A 27,325-nucleotide genomic window follows, 5' to 3' on the forward strand; every position below is an offset into this window, starting at 1 on the left:
TGATAGGTTTTAAATTAAAAAACAAAAACAAATGGTTTCACGTTTTTTTTTTTTATCTACGACGCAACCTATCCGTGTTCATATCTTACTTGAGGCTCGTGACTTCTTTTTTTTGGATTTGGTAAACAGAATTGATTGAAGGCTGTCTTATGAAAATAAAAAAACCAAAGTTGCCTGGGATTATGGATTGAATATGGTACATGATCGATTTTAAAGAGGTCATTTCTCATTTATCGCTGTAAAATACATTGAATATCCCGCATCGATCTCTGTCCCATGATCATTCATCTCTTGCGAACCCGTTTTCCCTGGATCAACGAAGTACGATTTTTTTTTCTTTTTATTTGTGCGTATTAATATGTATATATGTATGCGTATATTGTTTTACCGTGTCTGTACTCGATGCTTAAACTTTACGTACGGATATGTTACACACACGTGAAACGTATTAATGCAACACCAACTTTACACCCGTTCATTGATTTGCGACTGGCGAACAAAATTGGTCTGGTCTGTCTCGCCTCTACGGGTTTTCGGTGAAAACAAGCCTACATTTAATGATTTTTAAAAGAAATCGACGAACCCGGCCGATATAATCGTGCGTTACGTTAAAATCACTGTGTTTCTGTGTTTCGAATGTTCCCTTCAATGTGTTTGAAGATCGTCTGCGCGCAGCTCACTCGGCTGTTAATCTTGGCGTGTATCTGTTAGGGCGTTTAGGTTGATGAAGGGTTCTATAAGCGGCCTTCTTCCCCTTCCCTCTTCCTCCCCCCGCCCTCTTCGCCTCTCCGTTACCGTCTAACCCCCCCTCGCTTTTCTTTCCGCCCCATCCAGATCTTCGGCCGCCACAGGTTCCTCCGAGTGCTGAACCACCAGGACTTCGGACCTAGCATTAGAAGCGACCCGTACACGTCTGTCAGGCTTAAATTTTTTAATCTTTGCCCAATGCTAAGCCTGGCGCAGGGATAGCGCTGAAGGCATCTCTACCAACAGTTATCGTGGCCTGCGGCAATAGTCAGTCCTTTGTGATAGAGGTCCTCGTTCTGATCCTGGATTTTGATCGTAGCCCCTTCATCATATACATAATATTTCTATGTGGATACGCCGAGATCGATATAGATTTCGTTTTCTTTTAAGCACAAGCATGCGGACCTGTCTCTGAAGCGTAGGTGATCAGTCTTTTTTGCAGTGAACAGTGAATCGATAAGTTAGTTCAAGCGAATGAAATTTGATAGCTGGTTATTGAACTAGATTTGCTAACAATTAATGTAATTTTAGACGATTTTGAAAATATGCAATTAATTTGAACGTATATTGAAGCTTGTAGAAAAAAATGTAGGCTACATTACTCTCCATTCTTTTTATTTTTTTCTTAACCCCTTGAACTGAATAGAGACGTTGAATAATATACAGCAAACTGCTCGTAACCTACATGGGTATTTACGACTTATTTTTACCTAGTGCGACACCTTATGAACCAGTTTGATTTTTATCTCCGGACTCGGTGCAGGTTACAGCACCGACCGTAGTGTATGTAACTAGTCTAGCGAAACAGGATATTTTTCCCCCCTATTTACACCGTGATGAAAGTCATGTTTACGCACGTAGTATGTTCTGTTTCATAAATTGTTCGTATTCGGTGGTTAACTACCGTGCGACATATTTTCAAACGAACGAGATCAAGCGAGGACACTACGCTAACGACGGCATACATAAATCCTTAATTGACTCTGTCGACGGTAACGATTACTCGTGCCTATTCCCAGGGTTCGGTTTCAACGGGGTTGTCAATAATTTATATGAGACTTATGCGAGAAAAATATCATGTCGGCGCTCCATACCGACTTTCAATCGATCATGTCGTCGAATCAATAATTATTTTGCAATTTTTAACCGCTTTCGAATTGTCATTATTTTATAGATACCTGTTCGTAGTCGAGACTCGCAGTCAGCGTGAAAACCCCGGTGTTTGGGTTCAGCGAGAATACATCGTTAGCCCAGTCGGAAATCAAGGCGTAGCTCAATTGGCTGTTGGGCCCTTCGCCATCGATGTCAGTGGCAACCACCTGGCCAACGCGACTTCCTCTGAGGGCGTTCTCAGGAACATCGAAGGAGTAAGCCATGGCTTGGAATGTGGGGGCATTGTCGTTCGTGTCCGTTATCTGGAACACCGCAGCAGGAAGAGTTTTTTTTTATCTCTATAGATGAAAGGGTAATATTAAAATCGTGTTACGTTTGATGTATCGGCTATTGTTTAGGGTCTTGTAGAAATTATACAAGCACTAATGTTCCGGAGAGGTTTCCGTAGCAGCGAGTGACAACCGACCTCAGAAACAGCCGATGGATCGCCACTCTTCCAAACACCCTTTGAAACACCACTTTACCCACAAAACTTAATTGTAACTAATACTAGACTTAAATGGAGTCGACTTGGTTTCAAGTCGACTGAAAGCCGCCATTCCGTTTCAAGTACCTACGTGATATTTATACCATAAAAAAAATTAATCTTCACAGGAGAAAGGAACGCGAACCAGGTTTAAATTCGAACGGCATTCCGAATTGGGCGATTGAAGATGTCTAGGGGCTTCTTGGATGAAAGACCGTAATGGCGGTGGAGGGGTTTGCAAAAACTAACCGAGCCTCAAGATGATGAGGAGACGTGCTGCCTGGTGGATACTGGAAGAGGTGGTAAGGGGGAGATGATGCTGGATGTGGGGGATACTGGGGGACCGAGGGAAGGAAGAGATTCCGCAACTGTCCATCGAGAAGGCGCGTCTCTTCTTCCAGGGATGTGTGCGGTCAACTATGATCGGATTGTCGTTCCTTATCCTTTTCAGGGAGCGAGAGAGAGAGAGAGAGAGAGAGAGAGAGAGAGAGCTCGAAGGGGGAAGTAAGAGGCCGAACGAGCAAGAGTGAGAGATGAAGGCAGAGCTGCAGGAGGACGAAAAAGGGACAGAGCGATGAAGAAGGAGAGAATCCAGAGATGCTCCTTGGGAACGTGTGTGTACGAGAAGGACGGAACGACGTTTCCAGCTAACGAAGAGTGTTAGTTGACCGTAAGTATTGATTGCTGTGCATTTAATTGCTTCGACGAATTGCAGCCGCGAAAAACAACCCGAATAAAAAGATGATACTCTCCTCGGTGGTAAAGTATACCATAATATTTCTTTCGTGTATATTAGTAATTTTCTTTTATCTCTCTCTCCCCCCCCCCCCCCTTTCTTACTTTTCATCTGAGCGTGATTAAGTTGCTATTCAAAACCGGGATTCGTGACTTTCGTTATCCTCGGGAATTTTTAAATGATACACCGCATAAAGCCCGTCATAAAAGCAGCACATTTTATCGGACAGTTAACCGAAGGTGGGTTAGATTGGGCCTCTATTTCCTAGCATGGCGTTGCGACGGCTGTTTGCGTCGAAACGGGATGCAATGGACGGCTTAACCCACGCGCACGCGCCTCTAGGGCGCAGAGGTCACTCTTCGCTTCCTGCTCTGCCCATTGCCAATTGGCTATTGGCTATTGGCTATTTGCTGTTGGGTGTCGTCGGATACTACGTTAGTCACGGGGAAAGAAGGTATTTTACGCTGGACTACCGTTGCTAGCGAAGAAGTCTGATCTGAGAATTGTGGTTTTATTTTAATTTTTATTATAACATTACACAAACAATTATTTCTGACAAGACTCTTTCGTACGAATGGTTTGGTTTTTTTTGGTTGAAACTAATCGTCTCCAACGATCTTCAATACAATCCTAATCTGAAACGTTATCAGTTGGTACGCTAGTTGGATTCCTTTCTCTTAGCAGCTTCAAGAATCTCTCTTAAATCCAGATCAATAAAACCTCTGAATCCTTAAGGGGCTTTGTTCTCAATTCGTTCATCAGTTTGAAGGTGTACTGTGTTTACAGCATTCGTATTCATTTCACACCTGTCGTGAGTTGTCGTTCTGCATGAGAAGTTTCTGGTTTTGCTTAAGGAGATACTAATAGCTGGAGCTATTGTGTTATTAGCGTTGAGGAGAAAAAGACACATACGACGAGTCAAAGTGGACGTTACCGCCAGCCCGTTCCGACGAATATAACGAACTGTGAGTGTAGCTCTGAATATAATAACCTAGCTGCATAGTGCCGCGTTTCTAAAGATGATTAAAGATCCCCAAGTTTTACCTGGATGGTTAGAGTGACGTCGGTGTACTGCACTCCGTCGTCGGCACGAACTCTCAGGGAATATTTCTCCTTGGTTTCTCTGTCCAGCGCTTCTGCAAGCCTCAACTGTCCCGTCGATGGATCCAAGCTGAACTGAGTATCGCCCTGGTTTTCATTCGCGACCTCGTTCACTCCTGGACGAGGCACCAGGGTGTACTTCAACGTTCCGATGGTGTCGGGATCGTGGGCGCGGAGGACCGTGATCAATGTACCAGGTGGCGCTTCCTCGGATACCTCGAACTTCCAGGGTCCAGATCCCCATGTCGGAGCAACGTCGTTTTTGTCCAAGACAGTCACTTTGACCTGAGACACGAAAAATAGATACCTTTACGTTTACATTCATGCGCTTATTGGCAAGGATTAGGGTGTAGATAGGTGAACAAATGGGCAGGTGGACAAACGGATGGATCTATTCATAGATATAGATGGACAGATAGATAGTAGATGTTTTATTAGTACCAAGAACTATGATTCCCTCAGGCGTGCCATCGAATGCAGAGTGAACTTAACTATTATCGATTTTGACGATCATCCATGGGATATTCGACGGTTGAGATTAAAGGACTAGCACGCGCTCTCGAAGCAATATACTGCATGTTACATCCGCACTCCCGATTCTCGAATCTCGTTCTTCCGTCTTGTTCGGTACGTGGGGACGGAACTTTGATATTCATCAAATTTTCACAAATCTTTCTGACTAGCCGCTGCTGGACGCTTTAGGCGTACGTTATATCAGCCAGATTGCAGTTTTGTATCCAAGCAAAGTTTCACCGTAAATGTATGTTGCGGATATACTGATATGAGCCAGCGGTGCAATTTATATGGAAAGAATGGCTAGAATCGAACCTCGGGGGGTCCGGGATAGAGAGCGAGGGCTGAGGTTGGGAGAGAGAAATTCGTTTCAGACGTTGAAAAGTTAACTGTACAGGCCAACGGTGAGAATATTGGCCAAGCCTGCACAACTGGTCTTGAATGGCGTCACTTGGATCAGTCCTTATTTGTCTTTATGTCATTAGTTATTATCATAGGATCGATGGGAATCTAAGTAGCAATGGATCGCGGATCATCTTACAGGTTGTACTATATACTTATTGTCCATAACGTGTTAGATACGCGAAAACCGACGAATCCAATCCCGCTGACTCCGTGACTGGAATAATTTCGGTGACTCGGTAAACCGAGTGAACAAAGTTGCACAAGAGAATATTCGGAAAGTCTGGTTACATCGCCGTGTAAAATGAGATGGACACAAAACGATACATAGCCCGAAGGCTTCTGATACTAGAATAGTTGGCTCTCTATTCGATGGACCAACAGTTCTTCTCGGAAGGGAGTTTGGCCTTCCTATCTCTTTCTTTCTCTTCTTCCACCTTACACAGTCATACTCTCTTTCTCGTGCTCTCCTCTGCCTCGTTACTTCTTGAGCAACCTGACGGTGGCTCAGGTCGAAAAGACACGGGGGCAGACGAGGAATATTTATATTAAACAAACAAACATACATGTACGTAAAAGGGAGTTCGACCCTGTTGACGGACGATCATTTAAGCTCGAGATTAAGGCATCCGATTGAGTTAAGAAAAGAGAACAAGAGGACGAGGAAAAGTATCTTTTGAATTTCTTCGTCCTTCGTAGGGGCCCGTACGATCAAAACTTGTTTATATCTTGAGATGTTTTTAGTGAGCCTAGGAGCAATGGTGGGTTCGTCAAATCTTTCACGTCAGCCCTCCTTCATGCGGTGACTGTCGTGAATTCTAATTACTTACGAGGATCTAAATGGATTCGTTTTCCTGCCGCAGTAGTCTTTATCCCATAAGCGCGTTTAACCGGGCACAGAAGCGTCGTTTAAAGTATCGTTATGCATTTTAAGGACATGCCTACTTCTCGCTGTGCAGCTAACGTGCGCTCAGATTTGTTCGGAAGTTTCTCGTCATTTCTAAAGTCACTGCAACAGGAGCAGCGCAACCGGAACCCGACATGATCGAATGTTCTTCTGCGGTGTCGATGAGTAACGACGATAAATTACCTTATAATATGAGGATTAGAAAACAGCTCTCATTGTATATAGATTCAAATACTTTATTATTGACACTTGGGCACGTAGTTCGCGCGTTTCGAACGTGACGTAAATTTCTACGAGGTTCCCAGACCTATTCACACTGGGGAATCTGTTCGTTCCTTCTCGGCGTTGTTACCTTCAATTTAAAAGTCAACGGCATCGGCTCCGTGTGTCTGTATGTACGTGAATACTCACATATATAAATCTCTACGTTTAACATCATGCGTTTATATCATACACGTGCGAAAACATGTACTTTTGGGATATTGTACAAATAGGTAATCCTTTTCAGTAATCTCTCGGCGTATATTTTCCTTCCTTCAATTCGTTGCTAGATAATGTGAATTCGAAACGTGACCGTGATATATTCTCTCATAGTTGTTCTCATCCATTCGGATGCCCGTTCGGGCCTCATGGTCCCGAGTTTCTGGCGGGGGTACCGTGAGAGACTTTACAGGCCCGATGTCACCTACGCGCGCCGAATTTTATTAAGCCTTTGGCATGCATTTTTGCAACTCTCGGACGAGTGTGTGTAAGCCTAAGTGATACCCGTGTCGTGCGATAATAAAACTGCTGACACGTCATAAAGTTGCACAGACGTGCTTCTTGAAAGTGCAGTGAAAAAAAAAAAAATTAACATCACAGCTAAATTCCTTTGCAGGGAAGAAAAGGTAAAACGATTGACATAAAAATGGAAATTTTTTTTTCGTTTGAAGTAATGTTTATTTTTTAACAGCGTGTCTAATCCATACAGGCAGAATGTATAATAAAAGCGTGTGTAACGCGTGTGCAAATTGGCTCTTGGAATGAAGATTGATTCAATAATTCCAATTTGCGGCATCTGTGACCTTTGCAGTAGCTTCGATGCGAGATATTACCTTCCACCTTGTTCGTACGTGCGAATACATTTACGTCAACGCGTAACGCGCTATCGCATCAGGCGGGTATAGACGTTCAGTATTATAGGTATTTACCTACCTATCTACCTACCTACCCAGTGCGTTGAAAAACGAAGAAATAAAATGTTTTCACTTACGGTTTATTACCTACGATACAAGCCGTTCTGCAATTAAAACCCCATTTCTACAGCTTGCCGCGGTCGATTTGCAAGAGTATGATCGTAATGCTGCTAGGTGTATCAGCTGTACTCGGAACACATGATATCTACCGGTAGCTACAGGAGTCATCCGCACGAAGGGCTCAGAGGCTGATGATAAGTTTATAAAATTTATTCTCCGCTCGATTAATACCCAGATTTGCGGTATGCTCAGGTCTTTGGTTTATGTATCAGGGTGCAAAAGAACTCGCCTTATAAAATGTAACATGTGCGAATAACGCTGGATGATCGGTTGTACACCGGTTGTATTTACCTCTAGGTATGTCAAGCATAGCGTGTCTAATTGAATGGAAACGTGGCCTTATTACGTCGTTCTTTAAAACCCTCATTGGTACTAATTAATGACGTATTGCCCCATAATCGCATCCCGCGTTGAATCACAGCTGCAAAGCAAGCCCCGGTTGCACCGGTGCGCTTGATACAACTGACGGGCGTGTAATTGAGGAAAGGAATGTTGGAACTTGGCCAACGGGATGAAATTTATTCACGGAAACCTTTGTGCTGCGCGGCAGTTTGCTCGAAAGCCTGGAAGACTAGTTATACGCATGCTAATGATAACCATACCGATATACATAGCACATGCTTGGCTTGCCACCAGGCCGAGAAGATGGAAATACACAACACTCTCGTCGAGCAACGAAATTGGTCGAATCCTGTCATTCACGGAACATGCACCACCAGTTCCTGAGAAGATTGACTTGCCAAATGGATAAAGAAGAATCGTGGATAGCGTATTTGGTAAATTATTATACACATTCGTGGCATTAGCTACTAAAATCATTTTCAAAGTACTAAAACAGGAAATACTGATATTCTAAACAGAAGCTTACATATCGTGGCCCCGTTCCAAATCGCTTCAAAATGGTTTGAAATCCGGAAGATAACCTGACCCTCTAACCATCCTCCATAACTCTACCAGGTTACCGGTCAAAAGTGGAGCGTGCAAACCGGGAGAGGAAAGATGTTGCATCTTGTATGGAGGATCTTCGATGGCAGTAACCGAATAATAAGAAATGGTGAGTAAAAAAAAGTGAGTTAAATACGGGAACGAGTAATCTTTTCGGACTTTGGATCGAGCGAGCGCGAGGCGGTAGGCGGACGGAGGCATAGCTGGTCCTGACTGGGCCTGACCAGGCCCCGGGGCCCGGGAGCCTTGTATGAAGGGGACGCCGGTCGAACCGAGCGGCGAGACGATGTGGCGGGGTGCGGGGGGCATCAGACCGCTCATCCGATCAAACATGATCGTACAAATAGAGAAGTAGTCGTGTCAAGCCAGAGCCATAGCGCCATCTTTATCGCACGTCTGTTTCTTCTCTTGCCTTGGTGGGTATAGGAAGAGTGAGAGAGAGAGAGAGAGAGAGAGACATCGTTCAACCCTCGGCCGGCAGTCTGAACCTTGAATTGCCCCGAAATTCGAAAAGTTTGCGGTACACGGTATATCTATAGAATTCGTCGCTCCTCCTTCGTTCACATGCAAAGTGAAGTATCTTGTCAGACGTTTCGAAGAATCGGCCAGAAAACGCATGTCCAATCTGGATTCTTGATATCTTTTTCAACTCGCGTATAATGCTGCAGATGATGCGGTGAACCTGGCGAATAATAGTCAAGGATGGACAAGGCCATGCAGCTATCTCTCTCTCTCTCTCTCTCTCTCTCTCTCTCTCTCTCTGGTTATTGAAGTACAGGTCACATGTGAGTACACGGAATAATTCGGGTACACGTTGTACCTATATCGCAAAGCGGCGAAAAGTCTGTATCTGTATAAATCTATACTCTTGAAAAGATGCATGGGTTTAATTGTGAACGTGTATGTATATTGCCGGCGATGGTGATCGTTGCTCTCTTTTTCTCCGAATTTCAATCTCTCAAAAAAAGGATGTAACGCCGTCCGTCTGGAATTCGTAATTAGATTTAAATTCCTCGGCGGTAGAATACGAGAGGAGAGAGAGCGAGAGTCCTGGGTGAGGAGGCCCGCTGAGGAGGCGGTCATCGTACGCGTAACTTGGCGAGCTCTTTGCATGCGGGGTGTGCGGTTATAGACGTCTTTCAAGGTGACGCTGTGTGTCCAGGAGATGTTCACGTTTCAGTCGTACTGTGCCCATATATCCTCTACCCTCTACCCAGCTACTGAGAAATCGATAGGAGAATCTGGAGAGTTTTTCCAAGCTCGTTTTATGACTAAACCTTTATATTCCCTCGTTTACTTAACCTCGAGGTGCATAAAAGTAATTTGAAAATCATGTGCAGCACGGAGAGCTTCCCATCGCTGCACACTGGGGGAGAAATTCCTCTACGGATTCTAAAGGCTCCCCTTTTCTCTATCCCTCTTTCTCTCTCTCTCTCACTCTCTCTCCGAGTCTCATCTTATCTCATTTTCTCGATGCTGCGCGAGAGTTCTGGACCTCGTCTTAAACCTACACGACACACAGACGTGCCTATATGGTTGATCTTTCTACATGGTTGCAAGGCGCAGGTATACATATATATAAATATACATATATACATATATAAGTCTCTCGCTGCGCGAGATATACACCGTCGAAGTGATCGCTGTCGCGCGTGCGCGTGAATGCGTGGCCGTGATAGTGCGAGCGAAGCTGTCAGTTTGACATATGTAGCTCTGTCTACCCGACGCGATAAAATTCAGGTAAATCGTTGAATTCTGCGTGTATAACCTCAGAGATTTACGGGCTTGTAGCACTCATGCACGCTCGCTGGTTGAATATTTCGCTGTTCTTGCGCGCTGCTGCTGTTGCAGCTCTCGCTGCGCTGCACCAGCGCAGATAATAGCAAATATCCTGGGCAAGTTCTCGACCCGGTAATAGCGAGCTAATTTCACCCCGACGGTCGTAACCCTCTATTATTTATGGAAATGACTGTGTCGATGCTCGGGCTTCCATTTCTTTTCTTTAGTTTTTTTTTTTTTTTTTTTTTTTGTTCCCTTCTTTTTTTTCTTGTGTGTTATGCTGATACTGAAAATCTCTCACGATTATCGTACAATAGAACTATAAGTAAGGATAAATGAAAGCTTGTTCAACTCAAAAATCGATCAACTAATCTAATGGTTCTACTGTTCTGACTTATATTATACTGGTTGAGGAGCATGCTGTACCTAACTATCATAAGTAGGTAATTGCATGGCTATAAATTTTGCACATAGTTATGATCGATAATGATAGAGTCATGAACGAGTGAATAATCTACTGTGTAATTAATTGTTTTACAGAATTCTTTCTGCGAGAATGCGCGTACACATCGCGGAACTTTTTTGTTCAAATTGCAACACGCGAGATTTCGATTTCGGCAGAACTTTCGTGGGTAAGTTACAACATTCCTGAAGACGTACGGTGACCAGTTGCAGTTGGTAATCTGACACCGGGCAGGTGACCCGACTGCAGCAGCGATCCTTCTTCACCCTTGCTGCAGACGAGGTGCGGTAACAAAACAGTGACACCTTTAAGGTGGGTACATTGAGGGATCCGAGTATCGGAGGAAGGTCTTCTTACTCGTTGCATACATTTTCCCCAAATATACGTAGATATGCATATGTGTATAAGGTTGAAGACCGGGTCGTCGTCACTTGACCCGACCTGTGGTTGGCTCCCTTTCGCCGGTCGGTGATCGAAGGTATAAAGTATAACTCAATACTCCTTCGGTATCATGATGATATTTGAGAGAAAATATGCAGAAGCGAAAGCGAGGCGAAGCTTTCGTGATGCGAAGACGAGACCGTGCATCGCAGCATCGTGGGGTTTCTCGAGGACGACGGTGATGCAGGGGACGTTAAAAGTTTTAATTACTTTGATACGAGAAACGAGGAGAGACAGGGAGAGGCCGAGAGAGGCACGCCGAGTGTCTGCGATCAGACTGCCATGCCGCGCGGGGGCAAAAGAAGGTGCAAATATAATCGGCGAAGACATGGACGCAGATGCATTTGCTCAAGCCAATGTGTATCGAACTATTTAATTAAACTGGATACTCAGTTGTGGCGAGGCTGCAGTTTCATGACGCCTGAGCATGCGATCTTAAACAAGTGGCGCATACTATTAGGCGCATACCGTCGCTTCGTTTATGTGGGACTATGAAACCAGTCTGCATCAAGATGTCGAACAAGGTGTGTGCCACGATGTTTATGTTACGCGCTACCTATCTTATCACGAGATTAACTGTCCCTATAGACGTCGTCACAAAACGTTGCGTATACCTTGAATGAGGAAGATGTTTGTGGGTGGGACGGTAGTAGTAGCCCAGGTCTTTTAATGAATTGTCACATTTCATTTCGTTCACCGTAATATGTGGTTTATTCTTGACTCAACCATAATGTTCACTTTTATTACCTGAAAAGCGGGACGAAAGTGGCATGTTATTTCCTCTTTACTTTTTCCCCCTCATCTATGGGAAAAATGTAGGAAATATGAGGTCACATTTCTCGGGAATTAATTTTTCAGGTTTTCTGTCTTTCTTTTCCATTTTGAAATACATTTCTCTGGATTATTATAAACTTTCCATAACATTATAGTTTTCAGACTGATAGATCACACTACCAATTACAGATAAGAGGTAAACACTTTTAAGTCAGTAATGTTGCCAGAGTTGAGTCGGAAATCAAGTCATATACCTATGTAACACAGGCATAAATCGATTATTCTCTTGTTACATGATGTATTATTATTATACAAAAACGATTAGCATATACACTTATATATGGTTTACTATATACATGTATGTTGTAGTGTTGTAAATGTGAACGGGATCTCTGAGCGAGAAAATCATCATCATCAAACGGCGTTCTCCCACGGTTGCTCAAGTTACACGCAAAACAATTTGCCAAAAGCCTTGCATGATATCAACATCTTACACAATTCATCGTACGCAAAATCAACCAGCCTTTAATCCTTGAGATTTAATATTCAGCTTTATAATTAGCATATGCGGCATCTTTCATTGCTCCACAACTTGGTCAGTCTGGAATAATTTGTAAAAATAAACCCTGATCGAGTTACTTTGCAATGAAACTCTGCAGCTGAGATCGCATTAGAATCGGTAACGTAAAAAATTCGTAATTTTTTGAAAGTCAAGTCAGTTGGTAAACTTGTGAATAGAAATTCAGGGATCTAATCCGCAGAAGAGAAAGAGAAGAACATGTATTATCGTATGTGATATATATAGGTATATGGTATAATACACATATACTTGGGTATCAAGTAGATCAGACGTCTTCTGACAATAATACTTCGACGGTATTCCTTGCAGTGACAAGTTGAGGATGGCAGCTCGCTAGCGAAATAACATGCGGACGAGTGGGTAGAGATTACTATCGAATTACGTGCGGATTTTGATTCGAATATATAACATACGGACTTACAAGATGACTAACGATAAATTATGGACACACGGCTGTGTAGGTGCAATCCTCGGCTTTTCTAATCGCGGTCTCTCTAACGCCCTGGGAATCGCGTTGACAGTACACCAAAGAGAGCATTAAAAGTCTTAGAATGTGAAACGCGCGGTGAGACGTTAAAGAGCGCAAATAAAATGCCTCTGTCATAATCCGTGCCTAAGATATTGATAATGATCTACGAAAAATGATTAGTAAAAAAGAAATAAGTCCAATCGGGTGAAAAATTAAAGTCGAAGCGTAAGATTTAACGGTATGCAATAAGAATTGAAAGTCAGATTACCATTCGCACTGCGAGTACATATGGCAATGCGATCGATTCGTCGTCTTCATTTAAATTTTGACAAGAACAAATATTCATTCAACCTGCATTCCGCGGTTTCGACCAATCCGAAAGACGAACCAGATTTTTTTTGAAAATTCCTTTTTCAACGTGTAAAAACGCTGCGAACGCATCGTGGTTCGTTTTCGCTATCGCTCCAAGGTACCAGCCCGTTGCTATAAATTTCGAACTGCAATCAGCCGCGGATCTGTGCAATAATAGCCTCTGACGAAGAAGTATATGCAGGGTAATCCCACGAAATCGTTTTGAGCTTGCGCGGTGCAATCGAGCCGCGACAGAAACGGTAAAGTCAACTATTAGGCCGCGGCGCGCATGAAAGATATATATCTTATTGTCTTTTAACGGACTGACAGAATTATTGTGTGCTTTAGCTACGGGCCCCGAAGGCACGTTATGTATCGGGTGACTCAGTGGTTCGACCCCTGATAGAGACCGGGAATACGGCTCTCCCTACGGGGGGAGAATGGGACTCACTTCGTGCATGACCCACGGAAACCCCCGCTGTGCGACGCGATCCGATCGTCTGATCCCCGACCGCGCTGACGGAGATACCATCTCTTCGTGGTCCATGGCCTCCGCCTCACATAGTCTTCTACGTTAGGTACACGCACACGGAGACACGCGCATCTCTTTCTGGACCACGTTTGTGTGCACAAGACCCAGTCTGTGCCCTCCCCCCGCCTCCCTATATATAATAGGAATCTATCTGTCCCGCTGCATATTATTACACAGTTGCGCTTACTACCTTTGCTTTTACCTATTAAAAACGGATATCCATACAGATAATATGGTATTAGGGACGAGCTGGGTTCTCGAAGGTGAACCCTTACGAACCACCGCGGCACGGTGAACGCGGTTAGGTACTACAATATTGCATGAGCTACCTGTAGCTTGTTAGTTTTAAGATTTCTTTTCCGAAGCACCTGAAACGTTCCTCTTTCATGTTTCATAATTGCAGGGATGTCGCAGCCTTGGGGAGTTTTCTGCTTGCATTAGGTATACGCATACGTATATGTCAGTTTCATTTTACCGATTGACTTGTCTTTTAATCGCCACTTATAATGTCGTAAAAGTCAGGATCTCAGAGACGTCGCGTCTCATTGTTCAGATACAATCGAAATAAAAGCGGTTATCGTCCGAGGAATCAGATCTACCGCTCTGCTTGGATTATTTACGATGTCTCCGTCTCTCTGTTGCCTTCACATAGAACAGATGCCTCTATTGGACAGCACTTTGATGTAGAACATTTTAACGCGTGTCAACGTTGAGTCAAGAGAACTCCGAAACGAGCAATTAAGACCGGAGATTAATAGAAAATTTAGTGGTGAATTAGCCTATAAAATTCAAAGAAAAGTTTCGCCGTTCTCCTGCTCGACATACCGGTTCCTCGAAAATTATTACTTCGGTACTTGGAGAATTTTGCCAGTCACTATCCATTTTGCTGGGCTTGATCACGATTTCATGACTTTTAATCATATGAATCGAGGATGACATCGACGTGTCATTTATAAGGAAGCAGTTTAACGGTATATCCGTTGATAAGGAATAGATATCCCGCGTGTGATGTCGAGTACAGATGTCGATTTCTTCTTCTTCTTCTTTTTCTTCTTCTTCTGCGTACCGTTGGACGTCCGTCAACGATCGAGTCCCGATAGAAAATTATTCCGCGGTGTAACACGCCTCAAAGCGGAAAATGGATTTCATGTGATTTGGTTCGCTCTGTACAGCGCATCGTGCATGTTCGCTTGGTCTATATATACGAGAAACGAGGGAGACGGTAATAGATAGATAGATAGATAGTTAGGTTAATAGGTACATTTAATATACCCTCGTGAACTTGGGGGCAAATGCAAAATTATACAGATGTAGTACACATACTTGTAGAAGAGTACAAAAATAAGCATAAAGTGAAGTAAAGAATAATCAAGTAGAAGCGAGATACACATAGAGGCAATAATCAGAAGCAAGATCTGAATAAAGATAATTTAGTAACACAGTAAAATAAAAATAACAAATAAATGGAATAAAATGGAATAAATTATGAACAATAATAATAATGCAAATAACAAAGTAGCAGTAATTATACGGTAGTGGAAATAGAAGAATTGAAAATGGAACCGAGTATTGGCGCGATAGCGCACAGAATCGGCGTAAATAATCATCAATAATTACCATACCCTGAACCACTATGAGCCAAAGCCCAGAATAATAGAGAGAGAGAGAGAGAGATAGAAGCATTATTCGCCCTGGGACAAGTCCTCTCAGGCGGTATGTGGAACATAAATATAAACATAAAATGTGTGTGGGTACAAAATACAATAAAACGATCAACAAATTAAAAGAGAGAGAGAGAAAGAGAGAGGAAGAAGGAGAAGGAGGATCGAGGGGACGAACCGGGGCCAAGGAATGAATAAATAAATTTCTAAAACTCGAGCCTGATTGGCTGTCGGGGTCAAACGCGTCGATGCGGCAGCGAGGTGTTTCGCCCGGAACAAATCCCGCAGGCCGCCAAAGCGGGCGTCCGTCTGTCCCCTTCGCGCTATCGCCTTCTCCCGCGTCCCGTTCTAAGTTTCATTATAGCTTCAATCTAATTCATCCACGGTAACTTGATTCGAACGGGACTCAATTCGATTTACGCAACGATAAGAATTCCTTTTGATTGTCGAGCGCGGGCACCGAGTCCGATTGTTGAATAAAGAGGTGGACCAACGATTGCCAAACCCTTGGCTCTCTTCCGTGCAGCAGAGGCCGCACCGCGCCGAGAAGGATCAGAGACGGGCAAACAAAAGAACGAAGCAGATATCGGGAACGGAGAGAACGGATAATAAGATAACCGAGTCACCTGGCGGAATTAAGCGTTAGAGAGATGCTGCCTCCGGATCGGATAGAATTAGTTGCGGAATCGCCCGGTTGCTTGATGGGAGGGGAAATATAATTAACAACGATCCCGACATCGTGTAATTATATAGAGATGCATTTCAGGAATGCGTGTCCCTCTTCGGGGAAACAGTCTCAGAGATGTTTTCAGTTTTATATATACATACGTAGAATGCCGTTTGGCACGAGCAAGTATCGCCGCGGCGCGTTGTCTTTCCCTCGCCAACGAGGACAGCCTCTCGATGACCCGGCCAAGAGGATGAGGATGAGGATCAGGATGGGGATCAGGACGACGAGGAGTGGAGGGAGGTACCGCCGGTCGTCGAGAAGGAAGATACAGGTCCTGGCGTACGGAGCAATCGGGTGAAAGAGGGAACTTAAGAGGGTCGGGAGGGGGGAGGGGGAGGGGGGGGGGGAATGTTGTCTGCGCCGAAGGAAGCGAACCGGCCAAGAAGCAAACCTATGATCACGTCATTAATTTGAGGAGGCCCGCCACCGCTACCGGACCACGCCGCATCGCTCGCCGAACCGTGCGAGCAAACTTTGTAATACTTTACAGGTAATCTGTGGAATCTTGAAATTATACAGGCAGCCCAGGGCTGATAACCAGGGTGCTTTGCCGCGGAGTTTTGTCATGCAAAAGCCTCCACCAATCGTTACGTAATTTGATAATTTTCAAGTAATTGCCTTGCGGTGGATTATTTATTAGTCAATATTACGAGACTTCGGACGGTCGGCCGAACTATCATCTCGGCACAATGCTTCTTCATCGCTGTTTGTGAAGGTGAAACGAACCACTTACGGTATGCAGTGTGCGGTGAACATGCATGTTTGGCAACGTTATCCCGAAAAATTATACACTCCTGGTAAGCTTCTGGAATTAGGTAATCTCTAAAGGTTTTTTCGTTCCGTATGTTAAAAACTTGCAAGATGTATAGCCGCGTAAAATTCACGCGATTATTGACACGTCTTACTTAGGAATCCGCATCGGGATTACAAATCTCACAGAGAAACTGTAATGTCGTTAGTTTCGCGTACTCGGGAAGAGTTTCAAGTCGACGTTCGACATTCGAAATACAAATGTGAATATTATAACCGTCTATGTATATAGATTGTGATTGAATTAGCATGTTATTTGTAAATTGAATAGGCAGTTCCGTGAGACAGAAGCGTAGTCATAGAATCACCGACAATATAAAACAATGGCAAGTACCGTCGATAATAAAAGTATTTACCGTTCGCGATTGTTACAGGAGTCATAAACCGACTAATTTGCAAGCCTATATAACCGTACCTATCGTAAGATACACCCATACTTTCGCTATTTTGTAGTCCAGTTGCCATTCGGTGCATTGTTTCAAATACAGATTTCTTGTCAGAATATAAATACAGTGTCGCTACCGTCCCAGAGAGCGATATATGCTATTGCACGCTTATTTCTGAATACTTGAATATTAACCAGCACGTGTACTGTTTCAATCAATTCACTTCTCGTTGATTATTTTTCTTGTCCTTTTGTTATTGTATTGGTTTTGAATGTCGATAATTCGAAACAGATTCCAACTAAAAATTGCGATTCCCAGATAGCAGACGTCAGATGTCTCTTATACTCTCACTGCATTTTGAGTATCTTCGTCTAATAATTGACGCGGTTTCCGTGGTTCGTTTCATCTGAAGTAGAAAGACAAAATTCGGTACAGATATAATACACGTATAGTGCGTGCAATGGTCATGGAAGCTGGTAAAAAGCTGTGCGTATTATGTAGATAGGAATGAGGGAAACGTCATGAGTTTAAAAAGCAAGTCATTCGTTGATTATACAGATCATATTGGCGTGCCGTATAGCCGCCGGTTCAAAACGCGTTTGGCAAAAAGGTTTAAAGTTTATATCGCTGGTCGTAACTACTCGTAGTTTCCACGCGCCGGCCCGAAGGCAATTTCTCAGGCTTATACAATATACCGGAGCTCTGATCCCTTTACTTTTTAACGATTCCCCGTGCGTAAACACTGCCTCCCTCAAGCGGCTATCACCGACTTCGAACAGGAAAACAGCTGTACGTACTGCCATATTACCCTGCAAAGCATCCACCTAGCCATACCTATCATGCACGTTGGCATCGAATCGCAGATCGAACGGCTTCGTCTCGGTGCAATTATTATTTATTTTGAAATAAGATGTGACTCTGCTCGTAAGATCGTAATCAGACGCAGGGATTAGAGCATGAATCCTTGGATATTTCAGGGACGAAAGGGGATGTTATACCGCAATTTCACATTATGTACTTGGATGGATAAGAATGAGAGTCCGATGCAGACGAAGAAAGAGAGACGTAAAGAGGGATTTTCAGTTTCTTCAACCACAGTTGGCCTGCCACCGAAGAAGGAGGACCCCTCGACTGTGAGAGTTACTTGTTTTTCATTCAGGGTTAGTCCTTTGCTCTCTCTCGTAAATTAATCTTCATTTCGGCGTCAAGTTCCGAGGGGATACCAGGCAGTCGGAGGAGGTCGGTAGTTTTTGAAATTTCGTATCTACCGCTGATCGCTGCGGGATGAACCGCTTTGTCGAGCTCCATTATACATATTCCTTCCTTATACATCTGAGACTTTTTTTGATCAAATCGGGGAATAATTCTGAACAACTTTTCAGGACATACGCGCTTTTCCCAACGCCCGTATAGACTGCACGTAGTATGTGTGTGGATTTATGTCTACGTAGGTAGATGTAAAGTACAGTGCGCGGCTTTTGTTGCACTCAAACGTCTCGCCGTGTGCCGTATATACGTATAAACCACGTGGGATTTCATTGGTTCCATTGTTTCTGATCTCAGGGTTGTACTGTTATCGACTTGCAATAAATAATACGCTTGGTCAGTTCGCGTTTCCCGCCAGGCCGCCCAACCGCACCACAATCAAGCTGCGCGCTTCCGAGAGAAAGTTGCGGCCCGGTTGTTACGCGATACATATATCCATCGATCCACCACCCGTATCATTATAACCATGAGCACACATCTTCTAACCTTCTATGCCTCGGCGAGAATGGGCCGCCATATACCCATATACCCATATACCTATATACCTATATACCTATATACCACCCGTAATATAGACGCGGTGTAATCAATCGTGTGCGCTAAGGGTTTGCCTTATATAAGTAATATGGTAGCTGTGTGCGTAACTTGACAAACCCGTTGCGTACGGTGCCGTTCAAATACTGATGTGTATTGTACGTACACGTTTTTATCATACCCGCTACAATGGGTGAGTGAATTTGTGACCGGGCTGCGCATGCGTGCAGTTGCAAACCCATTTTCTACTTTGCCAATCTAGGCCGCACCGCCGCGCTTTGAAAGCCGGACGCTTGCACCGCTGCATCGTCTGGACCAAAAATAGACTTCAGTCACGGCAGATGCTTCAACGGTGGATAATTGCAGACTGCTCCAGAAGGGCCTCGGTCGTAATTTCAACACAGTTTTTAACCAGCCCTTCGTGTCCGCGGGGTACGACGATGGGCTGTTGGCTTTGGATAGAAATTTGACGTAATTGTCGAAAGAAATTTAGCTCAATCATATATTATACAAATTCGACACGCTTGTATGACGTTTATGAGCAACTTTGCGGTGTAAATTTTATCGAACGTTTCTGCATCGGTTACACGATCGCAAAAAATTAGGCAAAGTATAATACTACGAAGAATGACGATTTTCATAGAACCTTGCCCGCAGGTATACATACCTATATTATAATCTATGACGAATATTTATTCGTAATTGATTATTATATTCTCCCGGAAATTAGGAACGATTTCTCAGAAATTACAAGCAATTAGGTATGTTCTCTTATATTGCAGCGTGACTCGGCGGAATTAGCGCGCTAATGTTAACATTCCGCAAGAGTTAAGATGGCATTTGTGAAACGAATTGCAAATTGTAGAAAAGCTTACGGTAGATCAGTGATCAGTGCTTATCGTGCACTAGTTCATTTAACGCGGGGAAAGTCTACATGCCTAGATGTATGGTGGAGCTGTCAAAGTCTTTTTGACGATTCTTTAACGATCGAATTCTACCGGTTTCTCAGACATGGCGCCGTGCGTCGATGCAGTGAAATTAATGAAAAATCGTGCGCGAAACTGAGTACAGTGAATGCGCTTGTGCTTATGCAGCGATTCGTTACCATTCGATTAGTGATCCGTTCAGGACTAGCTTCAGGGATGCTTACGATTTGAGCGGACCTTTTTTACTCATCAAACCGGACATGTTCGACACCAACGAGGCCTGTCGCTCGATGTGCCTCACACGCAGGTCCTCATTCGAAATGAACCGAATGAGGTCCCTTTCGGTACGGTTTGTGAAAGCTCTTAGGTAATTAAAACGCAATTTATTGACACGACACCTGGGACTAGGGTGAAGTATAAACTGTTACATCTCTCACTTGACCTGCGCGTACGTGTAATAAATTTGACAATTTTCGACAAACGTAATCCCAAATTTGCGTTTGTATAGCTTGTATTAATCCTCGTAACACGTATCCAGGATTTACGCCGAAAGATTGCTGGATTGTGAGTTACAATTGCTGCAGTGAAGAGGCTTAAGAATCTCTGTGTTACCCGATTTCGGTTTATTCTAATGCGCTATAAATCCGAGATATTTATGGGCTTCGTATAATAATTCACCAGGAGTATCTCGACTCTTCCTCGCTTGATTTTCGGCTTCGAATGAGAACGCGTGTTTGTGGGGTGAGCTGGCCTATGATGGCTGCAGTTAGTATTCATCCAATGGGAGTGGCACTCCGGTGGTCAGGAGGCGCGACTATCGCACGCGTGTTTCTAGTCTTTCGTGTTTGACCATCGCAAACAAACAGGGCACGTTCGATGCTCAAATAATCCCAGACTACCGCTCGTAGCTACCGTCCAGCAGTTACAATCTCCAATATTAATTCGTCCTTGTAGTAAAATTTGGCAATTATATTGCAAGAAAATATTACCTCGGCGTGACATTTTTTCCGCTCAAAAGTGCACGGGTATACCGTCACGTATTCTGAACAGCATCGTAGATAGCACAATGTAGACACTGCAGTAGAGATGCTCGTGGTATTCAAAGGAACGGCAGTTCCGCGGATGATTTATCAAAATTATAATGCGACACTGATTTCAATGAGCCTGGGCCAAGTGTGTACCGCGCGTTAATGATTTTTGCACAAATCCTGACAGCCGCAATGTAACACGTGATTAATTTCGGCAATTAATTCTGCGCGCTGCAGTGCATTATATTCTGACAGAAATTGATCAGAGTCAAGTAGGGTATAACATACCGCACGACTCGCCGAACGACCGTAAGAATTGTTATGGAAATTTGGCATGTGTCACCGTATTTGAGTGAGGATTTATAGCAATATCACTCCTGCATTTTTGGACCTTATACTTTTTGCGGTTGAACTCGACGTGTTTGCCTCCCGCGGGTTCGTAAAAGATTTGCAGTGCTTTCCACGAAACTTTTACATTTTATAATTCAAGCCCGGCGAGCTCGCATTCATGCCCCTCGTGCTCTCACGAAAACTACAGTGAAAAATGCCTCTTGAGAATTCAAATGGTTTTTGTCTTCAATTCTCTATAAATCGATTCATCTTTGGGTGTATCATACACAGATGTGTATACCTATTTATACTCGTATGTATGTATATACGTACGACTCGTAGCCGTTATCTTCATCGCGCTCCTCGGCTCCGGGTTTGACAGTGAGTAAGCTGAGCCTCGGCTCTGTCGCGACAATTTATATACATATAGGTACAGATGTCACCGTTTTGTCGAAAGTCAAACTATCCCAGAAAGAGTATTAGTTACACTAATTTCTTCATATAAATCTGAATCATCGGCTCATTAATTGACGGAGGCTTTGAAGTTTGCCGAATTTTGTCATCCCGCTGATCATTGTGATATAAACATATTCTTACATATTCTTACATGTTCTTACATATTATCCATTCTCTCAGGTTTCAGGTAATCACTCGATTACACGCGCCAACTAATTTCCATGCAGGATGCAATTTGACGGCAATAACGCTGTCTCGGAATAGCGCTGCACTCGTCGATCATTGTTCTCTCCTGGTTCTTAACTACCTAACAAGAAATCAGCGCTGACATTAGCGGGTCGTTCGATCATCCACTTTCTAATCTAAATCGTAGCAGGCATGCGGGACGGAATTACGTCTCGCTAAACGAGCCAACAGCGTCGCAACGACACGATTGCAGGCTTAACTTGCTCGCAGGAAGCAAACTCACGACCAGCGACGCGACGGGGTTGAGGAATTTCCAAGTGCCAGACCCGGCATATCCCTGAAGTCCCTGGTCCGCCAGCAGGGATCGGGTGGCATGGGAGCGCTGAGCAAGGCTTTCGAAGAGCTCGAAGGAGAGCGAGGCGTAAAAGGGGAGAAGCGGCAGAGGAGGGAATCCCGTAGCACCAGTACCACCAGCAACAGCACCAGCACCAGCAGCAGCAGCAGCAGAAGAAGACTCGGAAGAAGAAGAAGAAAAATCAAGGCAAGGGTGTAAATCATAATATGTAAATCCGTGTGATTTTGTCTGGCCCTGAACTGGCTGGTACCTACTCCTCGGCACTCCGTTCGCCGCCACTCGACGCGAACTTCAGAGAACTCCGAAGTCTCGACGACGGTTCGTCTCTTGTACTTCGCTCTCTCTATCCGTGTCCTCCCCCCCTCCCCACTTCTCTTCCTCTTTCTCTTCCTCTTACTCTTGCCGTATATGTGTATCACAGAGTCAAGTACGCGATGGGGACTCTGTAACTTGCGCTGGAGGCCTCCTATCCATTCTTTGGCCGCGTTGAGGCGGCAGCTCCAGGAGCGCGGAGAGCGAATAGACGTAGGTACGGGGGGCAGGAATAGCTCTCGTGCGACGCATTCCAGCTGGTCTGAAATATTCTGTATTTCATTTTACAAATATCAATTTTTCAAGCATTGCTGCACAGGTGCACAGGGACGGACCTGAAAGCTCGTCGTGACGCGTTGCCGTCGAACACTGCGCCGGTGGCAACGATGACGATGATTATTCTTTGTTGATTTAATAACAAAGATGCAGCGTTGGCATTGTTGTTTTAGGTGCGGGGTAGAGGGTGGTAAGTGGAAGAAGCCGTGGGGAAGAGATCCGAACAAATATTTGAATTTCCACCTAGTGTTCAAGGGGGGAGGGGGCGAGACGAGAGTCCATGACGAGATTCAACGTCGTTATAAGACGTCAGGCTCGTTCGATTCTTCCTCTGGCGTTTATCACCGCTGTCCGATTCCTTTCTATTTCTCTTTTCTTCGCTCTTCGCCAATCCCCCCTCCCCCGGTGATATTCAGGGTCGATGTTTGATCTCAAATGCTGAGATAATTTTTTACCGACGCCGTTTGTCTCGGTGAGAAAAAAAGATACTTTTTCGATCGGACCTATGAGGTATACCCTCGCATATATATATACCGCACGGATCTCTCGTTTCGTTCTCGCGGTTTCCGACATTCCGAGATGGAATTCTTGGTCGGTCCAGTGGTCGGTTTTTACCCGTCGCTAGACATAGTCAAAGGCACGGTATAAAGGGTAGACGGTGGAATTCAGCCGCTCAGCTTGAGACCGGGGGCCTTGGGACGCGAGGCGCGCGTTTCTCGACTCGGAAGACCTACGCGGGATGCCTCGCCTCGGTCACTCCGGATTGATCTCGGCGCGGCTCCTCTTCCCGTCCCGACTCCCGCGGGAACCGAACGCGCCGAGCAGCCTCACTGGTCGAAAGGAAAGGAAGGAGCAAGCCTCCTGCTCGCCGTAGGGCTAACAGACTGTCCGGCGATCCCGGTCGGCCCGAGACGCACGCCAGGCCATCTCCGTGGCTCTCTTCCCGGTCGGTCGGTCGGTCAGCATCCGTGCGCAACACGGAGATAGCAAGCCTATATACCTGCATCGCATCCTCCTTCGGCCACAGCCTCTCCTAACTGCACTCTGGAGCCTGTTGCATGCATGTACTTGTGCGCGGCGTTGCCGTGTCCCTTTGTCGAGAGCCGACAACGGTGCGACCGGCGCGAGGCTCACGGATGGACCGGTCGACTCGAGATCCCGGCTAAACGGACCCGCTGCGCAGCACCGCTCGCCGCCGATCATCGACCAGCACCGCCGAAAGTAAGAACAACGGAATCGGCGCCCCGGTGCAGGGAAGGCGGGAGGAAGACGCGCTTCCGCATCTTCCTTCGCTCGGCGAAGAGGGACGTATGCGGATGTGCCGTAAAGGAGGCGGTGATACTCATCTACCTTGTCTTCTTATTGCGTTAGACCCGGTCCTGGCGAGTCGGTCACTTCTCGAGGTATTATGAGGTACAAATCGACCTTCTTGCTCTACAACGCAAGGTGGCGAGTTTTCTCGTCTGATCCAGGACGACGACGACGACGACGACGATGTCGCCTTGCGGAAATCACCACCTCGCGTCGGCGTCGCGACGCCCGACCCTTCCAATCGTTCCAGCTCCTGCAATTTCCAACCGGACCCGCCAGCCCCCTGGTACATACCTACCTTAGTGTTTGTGTATATACATATATGTATGTATGTATATGTACATAGGCGCGATTAACTTGCCTTCTCGCCGAGAATAGAACTCGGTGGTAACACACTCCCATGCAAGAGCCTGGCGAAAGAGTAACGTGCGTAGGCTGTGAGCTATTCGTGTTTCCGGGGTGGTGCCTTGCAGCTATGTTGTATACATGAACCGCATACACGCGCCCGTTACGTGTATTCATACACCTTTCGTCGCACACTTACCTACACCCGTAGCATATCTGCACCACGGTTCATGCTCATCTATTATTCGCGGTTTTACAATCGGATGCAAGAAATGCGAAACTTCGAACCGCGATCGCAACTCTTGCATCATTCACAACGGCCTGATGCTGGGATATAGAAATGAATTCCGTTCCATACCATACGATCATTTATTTTAGAAATCAATTACGTTTCGACAGAGCTGGGCAGCTGAATTGAATAACGATCGTAAACACCCGTTACACACACTGACGTACCTGCTGCACACAGGCATGCAGTTGCATTCGTTTGAGGGCTAAAATTCTATATATGTTTGAATGTAGGTCAGGACAGTGAAAAATTAAGATGTGCAGGTGCACTTTTAGAGGGAAAATAGGTTTCCCTATTTGATCATCTAGTCTATTATAATGAGAAATTGTGGTGTTAGGCTAAAGGAAAAAAAAAAAAATGAAAATAATTCACGCGTATTTTCAATGAATTTTTTTTCACTACAAACGCTGCATTTTTTGTAGTCATTATAAATATGGCGACACTGTGTTGAATATAATTTCGAATTCTACGTCTTGCATAAAAATTTTTAATTCCACTCTTGTTCTTTCAATTTTCGTCGGGATTTCAGTGGTATAAGATACTCGCTTGCGGTGCACAACAAAAAAGTGACTCGCCACCAGCTCAACGGAAGTGCATGAATAAACAAGAACAACAAGAAAATATGTGTTAAATTTGGCGAAGGAAAGATTTTTGCTACATTAGAGGGGACTAAATTGTTTTGCGAGATGAGCAGCAGGTTCGGTACATCAGCAAACTAATTTTACTGAATACCCGTATCCATGTATACTCGTATGTACGATGTATATACTTGCAAGATTCTCGTTAACTCGGCAAAAATTTCCTGCCGTGAATATGTTAACACCTTTTTGTTTGGTAAGAACTTCTCCTTTTTTCACACGTGTTCTCTGTATATATACCCTAGAGAGCTGCAAAAATTTTCAAATTTTTTGCCATTTTATCGACGCCTTTGTAGCGGTGCTGTTGCACGGTACGTAACAGCTAACCCGGCTACTTTGACTCAGAGGTCAAGTCTCGGCTGATACCGCAAATTCGAATTATATCAAACGAAATATGTGTAGAGTAATATTTTTCAAAGCGAATTTAATTGCGTTGCGCTTCATTTATTCGAACCTTAATCCTTTTATTTATTTTATCCATAGATCATTTTTTAGCGAGAGAGTTATTACATTTACGTTCATGCGTAATAATAATAATAATAATAATAACAACAATAACAATAATAATCATTGCCAACACTAGAGAGATACGTGAGAGAAATTTTTTTTCTCACATATGTTAAGGTTTTCATCAGTTCGACTAATTGATTGCATTTCTGTTGCACAAGGCAAACATAATATTGGCGTTAGTTATCGCTTTTCGTAATAAGCAATCCTGTACGGCGAGTCGAGGAATACCGACAGTTGTAACAATAAATTCCAGTCTGCATAGAATAAATTATATTATTTTAATGTCTGAGGCGAACAGCGGCGGTTGTGGAGCCTGGTGCGAGAGTTGTGATAGGTTTTACCACGGGTAGCTGCCTCGACTTGTCAGTTTCGATTTGACGTTGGAGTAACCAAAGAGAAGAGACTTCCCTACAGGTGGAATTACACCTATCTCTTGATGCTTTGAAGGAGTATTTGAAAAGAAAAAAACAAATAAATAAATAAATAAACAAGTAAAATATCCCCACGTCGAAAGTGTGAGAGGAAAGAATAAGATAAAAATCATGGAACAAGTGTATGTATAAGAATCCTGAAAGTCATGCGAGGCGGAGAATTAATGCGAGCGCAGCTGAATTGAATAGAGGTGGAATTTATTATCATTCGGAAAGCATAATGCCGTTAATCATGTCCGACAGGTATCGTATAGGTATTTTCTCATGAAAAATATGACAAATTTGGAGAGATGGATACCGGGCCCTATGTTATACTGTATCTACCCCAGAGTCTTTGACTCTTGGTTTCCGTCTAGCTGCAGCGCGGAGGCCTTAGTTGGGCCCTAGGGCCTAAAAAATATCGTATATCGTACTCGCCGCGTACACGTTTAACGCATGGAAATATTAGAAAGGACAGAGTGATACCCGAAGGTGAAGGACCTTCGCCCCGAGAGGCGAAGACTGTCAAGTGCACAAGACTGTCTGCCGACAAACTCACCGACGGACGTGCGGTCAGCGCCTGCCTGTCCGCACCTTGTCTGTCTTCATTGCGCTCAAATTCTAATTAAAACTTCATAACCAACGCTATAGTTCTCTTCAGACTCGGATTGTCTCACCCTCCGTGCTTCATTATTATACCACAACGCTTCAATTCGACCAGTGGCAGCAACGAATTCTACTTGAACGTCTGGGCCCTTAACCTGGAATATACTACGAACGCTCAGGAGGGGTCGCGTCGATTCCTTATAGTCTGTGTAGGTGTCTTTCTCTTTTATCGTCGTATTCTCGGAGTCATGAAAATCTCTGTTTATCTTGGGGCTGATGAGAATGG

General features: G+C 44.4%; 1 protein-coding gene across 2 annotated transcripts in view; it reads right to left on the reverse strand.

Moving 5' to 3' along the window:
• The window catches only part of LOC124407574 (cadherin-related tumor suppressor), a 100,728-nt gene that overhangs the window by 26,977 nt on the left and 46,426 nt on the right, over positions 1–27,325 (reverse strand). For both annotated transcript variants that reach the window (XM_046883837.1, XM_046883836.1), the window contains 2 exons: positions 4,167–4,508; positions 1,926–2,162 (listed from right to left, as the gene is read on the reverse strand). In XM_046883837.1, coding sequence (XP_046739793.1) covers positions 1,926–2,162; positions 4,167–4,508 — 579 coding nt within the window. The remainder of the gene's footprint in view (positions 1–1,925; positions 2,163–4,166; positions 4,509–27,325) is intronic.

Source organism: Diprion similis, chromosome 6 (genome assembly GCF_021155765.1).
Source record: "Diprion similis isolate iyDipSimi1 chromosome 6, iyDipSimi1.1, whole genome shotgun sequence".
In the NCBI taxonomy this organism is placed as follows: Eukaryota; Metazoa; Arthropoda; class Insecta; order Hymenoptera; family Diprionidae; genus Diprion; species Diprion similis.